Below are 12,686 nucleotides of genomic sequence, written 5' to 3'. Positions count from 1 at the left end.
ATTGACTTCAATACATAATTTTTTCAAAATAAGGTCCCATGGAGGTCCACCGGAAGGGGAGGGACTTCGCCACTCTATGTGCGCTCACAGAGCATGCGCCCCTTAAGCACCGCCCCCTGAGCTCCTACTCTCGGCTCACTAGAATGAATGGAGAGAGAAAATACATCTAGATTCGGCTTTTAGTGCATTTTACAACTTTAAGGACCGATTACATCTAATAAGGGCGATAAAATAGTTCATAGTGGGTAGTTTATTTAGTTAAAAAAAAAGTATCCACCGATTTACAGACGTCTCTTTCCCCATGTTAGTCAATGGGGAAAAAAAATGTTCTCTCTCTCTCTCTCCTATGGCCAGCGGCGGGGTAAAAAGCCTTGATCCCATCTGGTGCATTTACACCTGCGGACTATTTAATTGTGACTCTTTTAATATTCAATTGAAAGAAATTATAGTGTATTTCCAGCTCTCCCCGTGAGTCTCTGAGTTTCGTGTCCATTCAGGGGTGCCGCCAGAGATTTTGGGCCCCATGAAAAGATATCACATTTGTTAAAACATTTTTTCTTAATGTTCTAAAATGGTTTGGGCCCCTTTCAGTCACGGGCCATTAGGGCGCCCCTTTTCTTCAGAAGTTTCCATCACAACCAGGTATTGTCCCTCAGATTTACAACATAAAGTCTGTTTTCTCAGACCGAGTTGTACTCCTTGTGAGAAAAGCACTTAGTTTCACATATTATAAAGGAGAATGCTGAAAAATTGAGTTTGCAGTAAATCACAAGATTGAAACATAAGCGCTTGCAGTCAAAAAAAACCTCACTAATAATCTAAATTGTGACGTAAATACAGCTGCCATCATCCATTCTCATGTACTGATGTAAACATTTGATCAGATGTGTTATTACTTTATGCTAATGTTGTCTTTCCAGAAAATTGCAGTATGCAGAAGAAGGCGAACATCAGCAATGATCAGCGCACAGCTAAGGCTTGTGAGAGTATACCAACCAGCAAAATAGATTTTGGTAAGAAAGCGTAAATGGATTGAATTATAGTACTTTTATACCCCAAAAATGTATGTGTTTGATTACGTCTAAGAGATTTGGAGAACAAGTGAGCAAAGAAACAGATGAGCTTACAATCTACAATGTGTCTGTCCTCAGTGTACAAAGTGAAACTGGAAATGCTTGAAGACGGTTTGTCCACAGACATTTACACAATGCGTGTACTGGAAGTCATCAAAGAAGGTGGGTGTCTATAGCTTAAATGTCTAAAATGGACTAGCCCCTGATGTTTCTGGTTGCCTTAAAACTGTAGGTGACTTAACAGTTGGTTTACCTCCTTTTTAAATTGTTGTGTGCACATTTAATCTCCTGTAAGACAATAAAATAAAACATTTGACATTTTGGTAATTGCATTTATGTCAGGCACTTGGATGACAGCACCGGTAATTTTCATGTTTGTAGGTAAAACAAGATGTTCGACTCGCTTTTGCACTTGATCATTTTTACAGATTGCAACAAGAAAATGACAGGCTCAAGTAAGAAGACTGTGTACACTTTAAACAGAGCCAGGATAATTGTATGCATGCTAAGGAGAATTCAGTGCAAGCACTGGCTCAGTAGGGACTTGGACTGGGAACCGTAGGGTTGCTGGTTCAAGTCCCTGAACAGACTTAAAATATGGATTGTGGACTGCTACTTGAAGAGATCCCAGTTCACCTCATGTGCTCTGCCGTGGTGCCTTTGAACACAGCACAGGATAGACCCCGCCCCTAAGCCTATCATGTACAATGTGTCGGGAGGTTTACAATAGAAATGCAAGTGTTAAGTAGTGTAGTATAACAATGAGCCTCGCACATGGGCAAGATATGTAGTATATATTGCTCGTGCAGATTGAATCATTAAGTATTTATCTAAAGTGCCAGCACTCTACTTAGCTATCAACTCGAAAGTTTACCTTTAATACAATACTTTAATATAATGTTAATAAGGTTGGGTTACCACTCTCTAATAAGAGAGAAAATATGAAAGCATAACCAATTATTGTAGTCTCATAATCTGGAAGTCGGAGTCCAGGCTCGGTGAACAGAGGCTGATTTACTTCAGACACAAAAACACATGACCTGGTTCTTTATAAATGAAACATGTATTAACTACTAAAATATAGACACTCAAGAAAAACATCACACAATTAATATGAATGGCTAAGGGAAGGTTACAAAATATATGTGCACAGTAAATCAGATGGTTGGTAAGTACTGAAAAGTATAGTTGGAACACTCTTTGATAGCTGGAAGATGCAGGAAACTATTTTGGGAGTTTTAAGCCCTAATCTACCCTGAATTCAATAACTATAAAGGAGCATAACCCAAGTATACGAATAGCATTTTGCCTTACTGATGACCGATGAGCAGGTCATGGCGGGAATGAAAAACGAGGCGCGCAGCAGGGCGGAAGCCGGACCTAGCGGAGCGGTTCAGATGCAGTCCGGTTCTGTAGGTAGCGTTAGACCCATGGATGTATAATAAGAACTGGATACAATGTGGGAGGCGGGGTCTCGTTCTTTCCTATGAGAGCTGCTCATTTGGCGCATGAGGAAAAAATGGCCTGAGATCTTTTAGATCAATACGTCACAGATTACCCCTCATGCCTGGCTGTCACAGCAGAAGAACCCGTATATGCGCTCATAGAGCATGCACAGTTGAAGCCCCGCCCCCCGATCTCCCGCTCTCGGCTCACTAGAATGAATGGAGAGATAAAATGAATCTAGATTCGGCTTTTAGTGCATTTTACAACTTTATTTATTGCAACCAATGAAGTTGTTGTACATGAGTTTTGGTCTTAATATGCGCTGCTCAATATGGGCCTAATAAGGCAGTATTACCACAAGAATAGTAATTCTCCCATAATAACACTTAACGCGCATATGATTATATAATCAGACGTCCGTTAAAAAACATTATAACACATATAATGAGAGATGTTCTGCAGTATGGAGGGGCGTTTCACCGACGACAGGTGTTCTTACTTTTATGTAGCTGACGGAGAATTTTTACTTTACACGACACTGTTAAACACTTCATTCTGCTTCACTCTTTAACTAAACAACCGCGGATGTCTTGAAAGACTCTTTCGCTAAAGCACTGCTCTCTGTCAGTTACATTTTGAAGCATATTGCACTTTTGGCCACACCCCAATCAATAATGCTTCATAAGTGCTTCAAAAGGACATGAATATCGCCATCATCAGTGATCGGTCCACCCCAGGATCTGACCATACGATGGCAAACATCGTGGTGGAGGGAAACAAATGAATGAGCAAGCATTCTGCGTTCAATGTGTTCATACTGTTTCATAATGACTGTCGGCAGTGTAAACATCTTTGTTACATCTTTTGTAAAATGTATGTGTGTGATCTGCAGATTGGGGCCATTGAGAGTTTGTTTCTGTAGTTTTACAAAAACTTTACAGATTTTACATTTGGCACTGGTTTTAAATATGCAAAGGCCTCTAACTTCGATGTGATAGCAGCATTTATTTGCTATGTCCCCATTTCCCATGGTAATATGGCTAATGTGTTTATTTATTATTTGTGGGGCAATTTAAATTTGTGTTATTTATCTTTTTTTCAAGATTTAAATGAAGCTCAGTGCAAGTTCTTTCAGGAAGACTGGGTGTGTATACATTCACTCCGCAGCTGCTTATAATCAGCTCATCACAGGCGTTCTCTTTAACCTATTACATTTCACCTCATACTCCAGCAGCCAATCAACGTGCTGCAGCCAAACTATAAAATGGTTCTCCTCTCTCCTGCAGTCAGCTGTGATTTCAGTGTTCATGCACCTTATCATATAGCATGCGTCAATAAAAGTTCAAACAAAAGGAATTCTCTCCTGATTGAAACATCATGTGTTGAAATAAATAACTGCAGTTCAAAATAAAAAGTGAATTGCCTTATATTTTTCTTGTGGAATCAATTAATTTATTACTTTAGAGGCAAAAACATGAAAAGGCTAAGAAAAAAAACTATTGAATAAAATATATTTGGAGCAACTTAATTTATAAATGGTTGTCAACTTAAAAACGTGTGTTCACAATGATGGTAATTAAGTACATACAACTTAAAATTCCCCTTAAATCATACGGTAAAACAAGTTGGATCAACTTAATTTTTGGAGTAATCAACTTAAAAACTTGTATCCCGAATGAGGGTATTTAAGTACATACAACTTAAAATCCCTTTTAAATCATGTGGTAAAACTAATCGGAACAACTTAATCTTTTGAGTAATCAACTTCAAAACTTGTGTTTATGCTACCAATTATTAAGTAAGTGTTAATTAAAAACACCTCTGATTGTAGAGGAAAAGCCTTCTCCCCTAACTCAAATAAGTTTGTTGCTTTAAGACAATTTCATTAGAAGTTGTCTTAACTCAATAAACATCGATGCAAACTGTTGCGTTGATTTTCTTTGTTGAGCCAAGGCATTTGTTTTTAGAGTGTACTGATGCATACCGTGTTCCTGTTAGTGTTTACTTCTTGTCTGTCTTCTTCTGTTCATTTAACTGATGTCCAGCGCTCTGTCTTTTACCCTCTTTTACTTTCTCCTTCTTGATCCTCCTTAGCAACGGAATTGACCAATCAGAATCGAGTATTCAACTAAGCCAAGTTGTTAGTAGCCTCAAGGGCCTACACATTTGCAGCACTAAACTACATTTTAGCATTTAAAGTACCTAGCCATTATTCTTGCGGTTATTTTGGTGAAAGTAACTCAAAATTAATATAAAAGTAGTGTAACTCATTACATTTCAGAGACAGTAGTATTGTAATGTAACTTATTACTTAAAAAGACGTATGTAATGTGTAATGTATTACATTTTGGAAGTAACTTCCCATTGACTTGTTAGTCAATGGGAAAAAGTATTTCTGGGCCGGGTGACGTCACGGACTGATACGGAAATTGTAGTACTGCTGTTTGGACACAACAAATATTTTCCTCAGAGTCCGGAGCACTTCCTAGGGGCTTGGTTAGACCTGGCGTCCTGTGACCACAGTCCGGCCATTCGTTAAATGTGAGTCGGCAGATCAGAGCCCGGAAACTGGCAATGTGGTTATTTTAAAGTCTTTAAACACGGTTCGTGTAGCACTATGAGTCCGTTGAAGGGAAGTCTTTCAAGATTTAAGAATGTTACTTTATGTGCTGTTTACACGGGAACGGTTGTATCCGCTACTTTTCTCTTTCATATAGCCCGTTCGTTCACACAAGGCCGTAACGGAACCGCGGAAACGGACCCCGAAAACGGGTCCCAAGGTGGATAGATCTGCAGACGGAACGCTCTGGGGGGCCAAACGGCTCCGTGTGCACGTCCTATACGATCATTTTCCTGATAACGATGAAGCCATAGCCCCGCCTCTCCCCACCTCTGCTGCTCACTGTTCGTGCAAAATCTACAGCTCCTCTACCACAACCATCAGCAACAAGTGGACATGGAGAACTACCGTAATTTTCGGACTATAAGCCGCGCCTTTTTTCCCATTTTTCGACGCTGCGGCTTATATAACGGTGCGGCTAATCTGTGGATTTTACAGGTTACAGTCCACCACCTTTAACTCTATGGGTTCTATGGCCGGTCCGCGCCCCCCACCTTTAAGCGGCGGGCTCCAGCAAGAAAAGCTGGAGGGCGGAAAAGAGTGAGACAGGTAGCGCGCAAAAGTAAAAGTGGAACCGAGAGTGGTACGAGAGACAGAACGAGAGCAAGACAGACAGACATTACGAGAGCGAGACAGTTTGTCCCCGTACCATTGGTTGAAAACCACTGCTGTAGATCACTGCCGGTACGTGCGCTGGGAGCGCACCGTTTAAGTTTGAAAGTTGAAAAGTTTGTGTGTCTGAAACGCTATGTGATACAGTACAGTTTACACAGCACATGTTCTGTAGCTACTATTGCACTAAATGCTAACACTTGAATACGTTATGCAAATATGCAACTTGTTTGTTGAAATGTTAATAAATGGGAGCTTCCTCAAACAGCCATCTCTTTCCCGACAATCCCCTCTGTGCACGAACCCTTACATATGGTAATTAAACATTAAAACACCTGCGGCTTATAGTCCAGTGCGGCTTATATATGTACACATCATTCAATTTAGCTGCTGCGGCTTATATTCAGGTGCGCCTTATAGTCCGAAAATGAAGGTACATCAACTACATGTTGCTAAATCCACCGCGGAGAATAAACAGAAGGGCAACCAGGCAACCATGGCAACCATGCTCGGGGGTCTTCTTCGCTGCTTTTGGTATATTTTGTGGCGGAAGTATAGTGCCACTTACAGGCCCGGCATATGTACTACAGCGTCTCCAGCGGGTCGAGCCGTATACGTGTGAACGCAGACTTTTTTTATATCGAGTTCGTTTTCGTTTCGTTTGCGTTCCCTTGTAAATGGGGTCTTAAACTCAGAAATAAACTGAGACAAAGAACCTCAGTGGGGGGTCATCTTTGAGGAAGGGGGGAGGAAAGGAGTCAGCGACCCCTCTGTGTTTATGTCAGGAATCAGGAGGATGAAAAGTGGATAAGAGGATGTTCTAAGTTTTTATCTGTCTTTTGTATGTCTCAAGAAGGAGGTGGGGCTTACCCTCTGCTCCCAGGTCATAAAGCTTTGGTTGGGATTTCTTAAAATGAAACTTACAAAATATATAGTAATTGTTTTAAATGTCTAACCATATCTGAAATATCCATTGTTTTAGCTTTTGAGAAAGACGAAAATAATATAGATCAAAGGCAAATTACCTTATTGACACATTCAATTGATTTAAACAAATAACACAATCACAATTGAGGCAGCATGACATCATATAATTGTCATACATCAGGATGTATAAGTAGATACCTGCAAACCAATGTATTATGGAATCAAAGATTTCATGTTAAAGTTAATCGACGTCTGTGGACAGAGATGGCATTCCCATCGTTCAAGGTATCCAGCCCTATGTCTCTGGGGAATCTTCTCCTTGATCTTCCCCTAGACGTGTCACTGTGATGTCAGCCATGGCTCTGAGGGGTCAGAGCTGTCTCCGTGTGTGATCCACGCTACAGGAGTGATGTCACTAATACTATATTGCGGAAATTAAACAAAGCCGTCAAGCAGAGGGGGGATTGTGGGTGAGAAACTCCCTCTCTAGGGAATTTGGGGATTTGAGCCTTTGCAGACCATTTACATAAAAAAAAAAAACCTATATAACGTGATTCAACAGGATATGTGAGAATACAGTACTTTTGTTTTGTGATTAATCATATATCAATTTGATCATAACCTTTTCTTTGTTCTCCTAATTTTAAATTACAGGAACGTTTGATGTGGCTCCTCTGAATAAACTTCGCACATTCCTCAGTTATCTGCACTGCAGGGAGTCTTTAGATTTGGTTGTTGGCAAAACATACCTTATCATGGGATCATCAGATGATATTCACCGTGATAATACACATCAAACGTAAGTTGGTTTGAATCTGATGTGTGGTGTGGGAATTTAAGAAATTTCTGTTTCACTGCTTTTTATACTAAATAAAGTCAAGATGTGTTGTACTCACTTACTGTTGCCATTCATAGAGTAATAAAGTATCCAGAAGGAGGAAGGAGGCTTTCTTATGTTATGTTTGAATGTTACAGATAGCTGTTCACATGAAGACCTAACATTTTTCACTCTGCTCTTCTTAGGTATCAGTATGTACTTGGAGAAAGAACCTGGATCGAGTACTGGCCCATAGAAGCTGAGTGTCAAGCTGATGAACACAGACCTACCTGTTTGGGCATGGACGCGATGGTTCAGGAGTACCAACTCTTTGGATGTCAGCAGTGAAACATAAGAAAATAAATTGTTTTTGGAACTGTTTATGTTTTAACATTATTCCCATCTTGTACAACTTTCACTGCTATAAGATGTATGGACTTGCAATGTTGTAGTGTATTGATTCAAACAATTATCTTAATCTCATTCTCTGTGTCTTATATTCTTATTAACTTTTAGTTCATGTAGAAAATTAGACACATATTTGACTGTTTTGTTGGTTAAAGAACATCCCGTGTTCCAGGTCTCTTGGACCTTCGTGGCCTCTTCATCACATACATGATAATCCCTCATCTGCTCCTGGATCTGCACAGTGGCTTATTCTCCTGTAATGCAGGCGTATGAAAAGGTGATCAGGGCACTTCATCTTCCCGGGGATTTCCTCGTGCTCTTCGTGTCAGTCGGATCTGCTCTGATTCATCAGGTTGACCTTTCTGTTTCTCCATCAGAGAACTTATGAGGGGATTCATCCTGACCTGTACATCCAGCGAACAAATATATTTTTATATTTCAGCAGCTTGTGGTGTTGATAAGAGAAAATTGGCAGTGCTATTTGAAAAATAATATGTAGGGGGTTTCAGCCTTTACATTTATATGCACGAAAACCTATAGAACACAGTACAGGAAAGGGTTTACCCTAAATCTAAATAGTATAACAGAGCGCCTTTATTTGTTCTGCAAGAGCAAGTTGGCGTCATGTTGTCATGTTGTTTTGAACACCTCAGAGCTGCCTCTCAGACTGCAGCATCACATCAGTGCAGATGCTTTTAAAGATGATACAAACATCCACACATCAGAGACAAGTTCACAAAGTTTGTTTTAACATGCACAAGATCAAATTCAGCATCAATTTGTTTTGCCGCCAGTGCCTCCCTGCGTAGGACGACGACTGTGAGAGCTTCCTGTCAGTCTGTCTCCATCACTGCGGAACACCCACACAGTGAGAGCGCTCTATTACATACAATCCTCCATACTCATCTTAAATTCAATACATGTGTTCTCCCCTGGCTTTACCTTTGAGTGCTTTGCAAACCTCCTCATTCACCAACAACTGTGCAGGATTGCATTGGGGGAACGAATAACTTTCTGTTCTGAAATACAAAACATACCTGCACTAAAAACTGGGATAACACATCCATGGTTATCTCACTAAAATCCCTACATATGATTATACCTTCGACATGAGGTGTGTGTGGATAAAAAAGGACTATCAAATGCGCCCCGTGGTGTTTGGTTTGGATTAAAAACCTGCAGACTTTTTGTGGCACATCGCTGCCTATATGTTTCCAATTAGCTTCTGGTTTCTTACACCAGCTTTGAAGTTTGGCTCGACCTTCCTGGCCAGAAGTGCAGCCATGTTTAAATGTATGATTTCATTAGCGAGAGCCTATACTTTCTTTTACTTCGGAGCAAAGCATACACACACAAACTATCCGGTGCTTTCAGCCACAGTGAAATGTGTCTGTATCTGAAGGAAAGGCCAACGAGTTTCTGGCAAACCTTGGCAGAGACTGAGCCTCAAAAACCCTGGTTTATTATTAAATGTGCCCACCATTGTTGATGCACCGGAGTCTGCAGCGTGTCTTGATTTCCCACCATAATGTGATGGTGCAGAGGAATCCTTCTGCACAACAACCAAGGATACATTTTCTCTCTTTTCAAGTTGTCTTCATTTGTTAAAAGATGCCAGCTAATATAATCTGCATAAGGTTTCGCAATGTGAATACAATCACTACAGGAGATGAATGGAACATTATTGACAACACTTGTCCAGGTGTATATCAGTATGTAGTGTCTCTACTTTAAAGAGTCCTCTCCTGCTGATGTTCAGGTGTATATCAGTATGTAATGTCTCTACTTTAAAGAGTCCTCTCCTGCTGATGTTCAGGTGTATATCAGTATGTAGTGTCTCTACTTTAAAGAGTCCTCTCCTGCTGATGTTCAGGTGTATATCAGTATGTAGTGTCTCTACTTTAAAGAGTCCTCTCCTGGTGATGTCCAGGTGTATATCAGTATGTAGTGTCTCTACTTTAAAGAGTCCTCTCCTGCTGATGTTCAGGTGTATATCAGTATGTAGTGTCTCTACTTTAAAGAGTCCTCTCCTGCTGATGTTCAGGTGTATATCAGTATGTAGTGTCTCTACTTTAAAGAGTCCTCTCCTGCTGATGTTCAGGTGTATATCAGTATGTAGTGCCTCTACTTTAAAGAGTCCTCTCCTGCTGATGTTCAGGTGTATATCAGTATGTAGTGTCTCTACTTTAAAGAGTCCTCTCCTGCTGATGTTCAGGTGTATATCAGTATGTAGTGTCTGTACTTTAAAGAGTCCTCTCCTCCTGATGTTCAGGTGTATATCAGTATGTAGTGTCTCTACTTTAAAGAGTCCTCTCCTGGTGATGTCCAGGTGTATATCAGTATGTAGTGTCTCTACTTTAAAGAGTCCTCTCCTGCTGATGTCCAGGTGTATATCAGTATGTAGTGTCTCTACTTTAAAGAGTCCTCTCCTGCTGGTGTTCAGGTGTATATCAGTATGTAGTGTCTCTACTTTAAAGAGTCCTCTCCTGCTGATGTTCAGGTGTATATCAGTATGTAGTGTTTCTACTTTAAAGAGTCCTCTCCTGCTGATGTTCAGGTGTATATCAGTATGTAGTGTCTCTACTTTAAAGAGTCCTCTCCTGCTGATGTTCAGGTGTATATCAGTATGTAGTGTCTCTACTTTAAAGAGTCCTCTCCTGCTGATGTTCAGGTGTATATCAGTATGTAGTGTCTCTACTTTAAAGAGTCCTCTCCTGCTGATGTTCAGGTGTATATCAGTATGTAGTGTCTCTACTTTAAAGAGTCCTCTCCTGCTGATGTTCAGGTGTATATCAGTATGTAGTGTCTCTACTTTAAAGAGTCCTCTCCTGCTGATGTTCAGGTGTATATCAGTATGTAGTGTCTCTACTTTAAAGAGTCCTCTCCTGCTGATGTTCAGGTGTATATCAGTATGTAGTGTCTCTACTTTAAAGAGTCCTCTCCTGCTGATGTTCAGGTGTATATCAGTATAGTGTCTCTACTTTAAAGAGTCCTCTCCTGATGATGTTCAGGTGTATATCAGTATGTAGTGTCTCTACTTTAAAGAGTCCTCTCCTGCTGATGTTCAGGTGTATATCAGTATGTAGTGTCTCTACTTTAAAGAGTCCTCTCCTGCTGATGTTCAGGTGCATATCAGTATGTAGTGTCTCTACTTTAAAGAGTCCTCTCCTGCTGATGTCCAGGTGTATATCAGTATGTAGTGTCTCTACTTTAAAGAGTCCTCTCCTGCTGATGTTCAGGTGTATATCAGTATGTAGTGTCTCTACATGTCTCCATGCTTTAATGTTCAAAAAGCTCTTTATTTTTCTCATACTGTCTGTACTGCAGCACCTTTTTTCACCCTCTGTCTGAAACCAGAGCCCAGTCTGCTCTGATTGGTTAGCTGGCCGGCTCTGTTGGGATTGGTCAACCGCGCATTGGTAATCACGTACAATGTGTGAGATGTGGGAAGGGAACACAGGGATTTTTGTCTTTGGAGACCATTTACATGCACTAAAGCCTAGAGAACTACAGGAGGGGGGAAACCTCACAAAGCAGAATAGGGCCTCTTTAAATCAACTGACAGACAATAAAAGGCATAGTCATCATCTACAGTACCAAAGACCTCCCATTCATTCCGAATAATCACATTACATTTTGAGACTTAAAGGTGAGGTAGGTAATTCACTTCAGAAACACTTTTTGTTATATTCCATGGAATGCTCTTAACATCCTGATAGCAATGAATACATTAAATGCTTTGACAATAAATACATAAAAAAATTCATCTGTGGAAGCCGTGGCGCTGTAAAAAGCACGACCAATCATCTGAACCGGCCCGGCTAAAATAACTGGATGGCCTACCTGCCTGTCAGCCTTCCATCTGTGCACAAACTTATCTCGTGCCCTCATTGGTCATGTGCGCGTTCGTGTGTGTTGGAGGAGGGGCTCTGTGAGGAAGTCTGAAGGAAGGGACAGATTTTTTTCGGCTGCGTACTTTCAAATTCTAGCGCACTCGAGCTGGTTTCTCCATTCTTACCTACCCTACCTTTAATTTGTCATTCTGGTTGTGAAGTTGTAATCTCAAAAAGTAGAAAAATAAGAGACGTGACAAGAAGTATAATAACGCAAGATATAGCTCATAAAACATGAGTGAATGAACAGATGGATAAATAAATCAAATGTCAGCATCATACTTTCTGAATTGATGAGGTGATCACATCTAAAATCTTAAATTTAGGAGCTGCTTCACAGAGCATTGCTCTTCCTGGCCAACTTTCAGTAAACAATGCAGAAGCATAATTCATATCTGATACGAGTGTCTGTGCAGAGATAAATCGCCCACTGGATGAGTGGTCACACAACACACCATCTATTCCAGCTCATCCATCTAATTGTGTGCTGAAAGTATAATTATACTTTCCTTTTGCAGTAAATGGACAAACATGTGAAGGCACAATCATGAGCAATCTGAAACTAAACAGGTTTCAGCACACAAATAAAAAATACAGCCGCTGAATACAAAACCATATTTTCTCTCAATTATTCAACGGATAGGAGTCTAGACATCATTTATTTCAGGAGGATTTGACCGGTGTTTTATATACACAGACTACTCCTGGAATTAATATACTTAATATTAAAAAAAAAAGAACTTTTTGAACTTTCATTATTCAGGATAAAGTTTGTGTAGTTGTGGATGATATGGCTGCTTAAACCTTGCATCACAGTTAATATATTTTAATTTCAGAGTAATATATATATATATATATGTATGTATATTTATTTAACCTTTCTGACAAAT

At 40.1% G+C, this 12,686-nt stretch overlaps 1 protein-coding gene across 1 annotated transcript in view; it reads left to right on the top strand.

The window, feature by feature from the left end:
- LOC307022195 (complement C3-like) overlaps positions 1-7,978 on the top strand; it is a 48,698-nt gene extending 40,720 nt beyond the window's left edge. Inside the window, exons 39-42 of the mRNA XM_079654852.1 lie at positions 921-1,013; positions 1,152-1,235; positions 7,333-7,477; positions 7,702-7,978. Of these exons, the coding sequence (XP_079510978.1) occupies positions 921-1,013; positions 1,152-1,235; positions 7,333-7,477; positions 7,702-7,843 (464 nt within the window). The 3' untranslated portion in view covers positions 7,844-7,978. The remainder of the gene's footprint in view (positions 1-920; positions 1,014-1,151; positions 1,236-7,332; positions 7,478-7,701) is intronic.
- The last annotated feature ends 4,708 nt before the right edge of the window (positions 7,979-12,686 follow it).

This window comes from Notothenia rossii (genome assembly GCF_949606895.1).
Source record: "Notothenia rossii genome assembly, chromosome: 10".
Taxonomy (NCBI): domain Eukaryota; kingdom Metazoa; phylum Chordata; class Actinopteri; order Perciformes; family Nototheniidae; genus Notothenia; species Notothenia rossii.
Note: the sequence above shows the minus strand (reverse complement) of the source record. Positions and strands in the feature narration are given on the sequence as shown.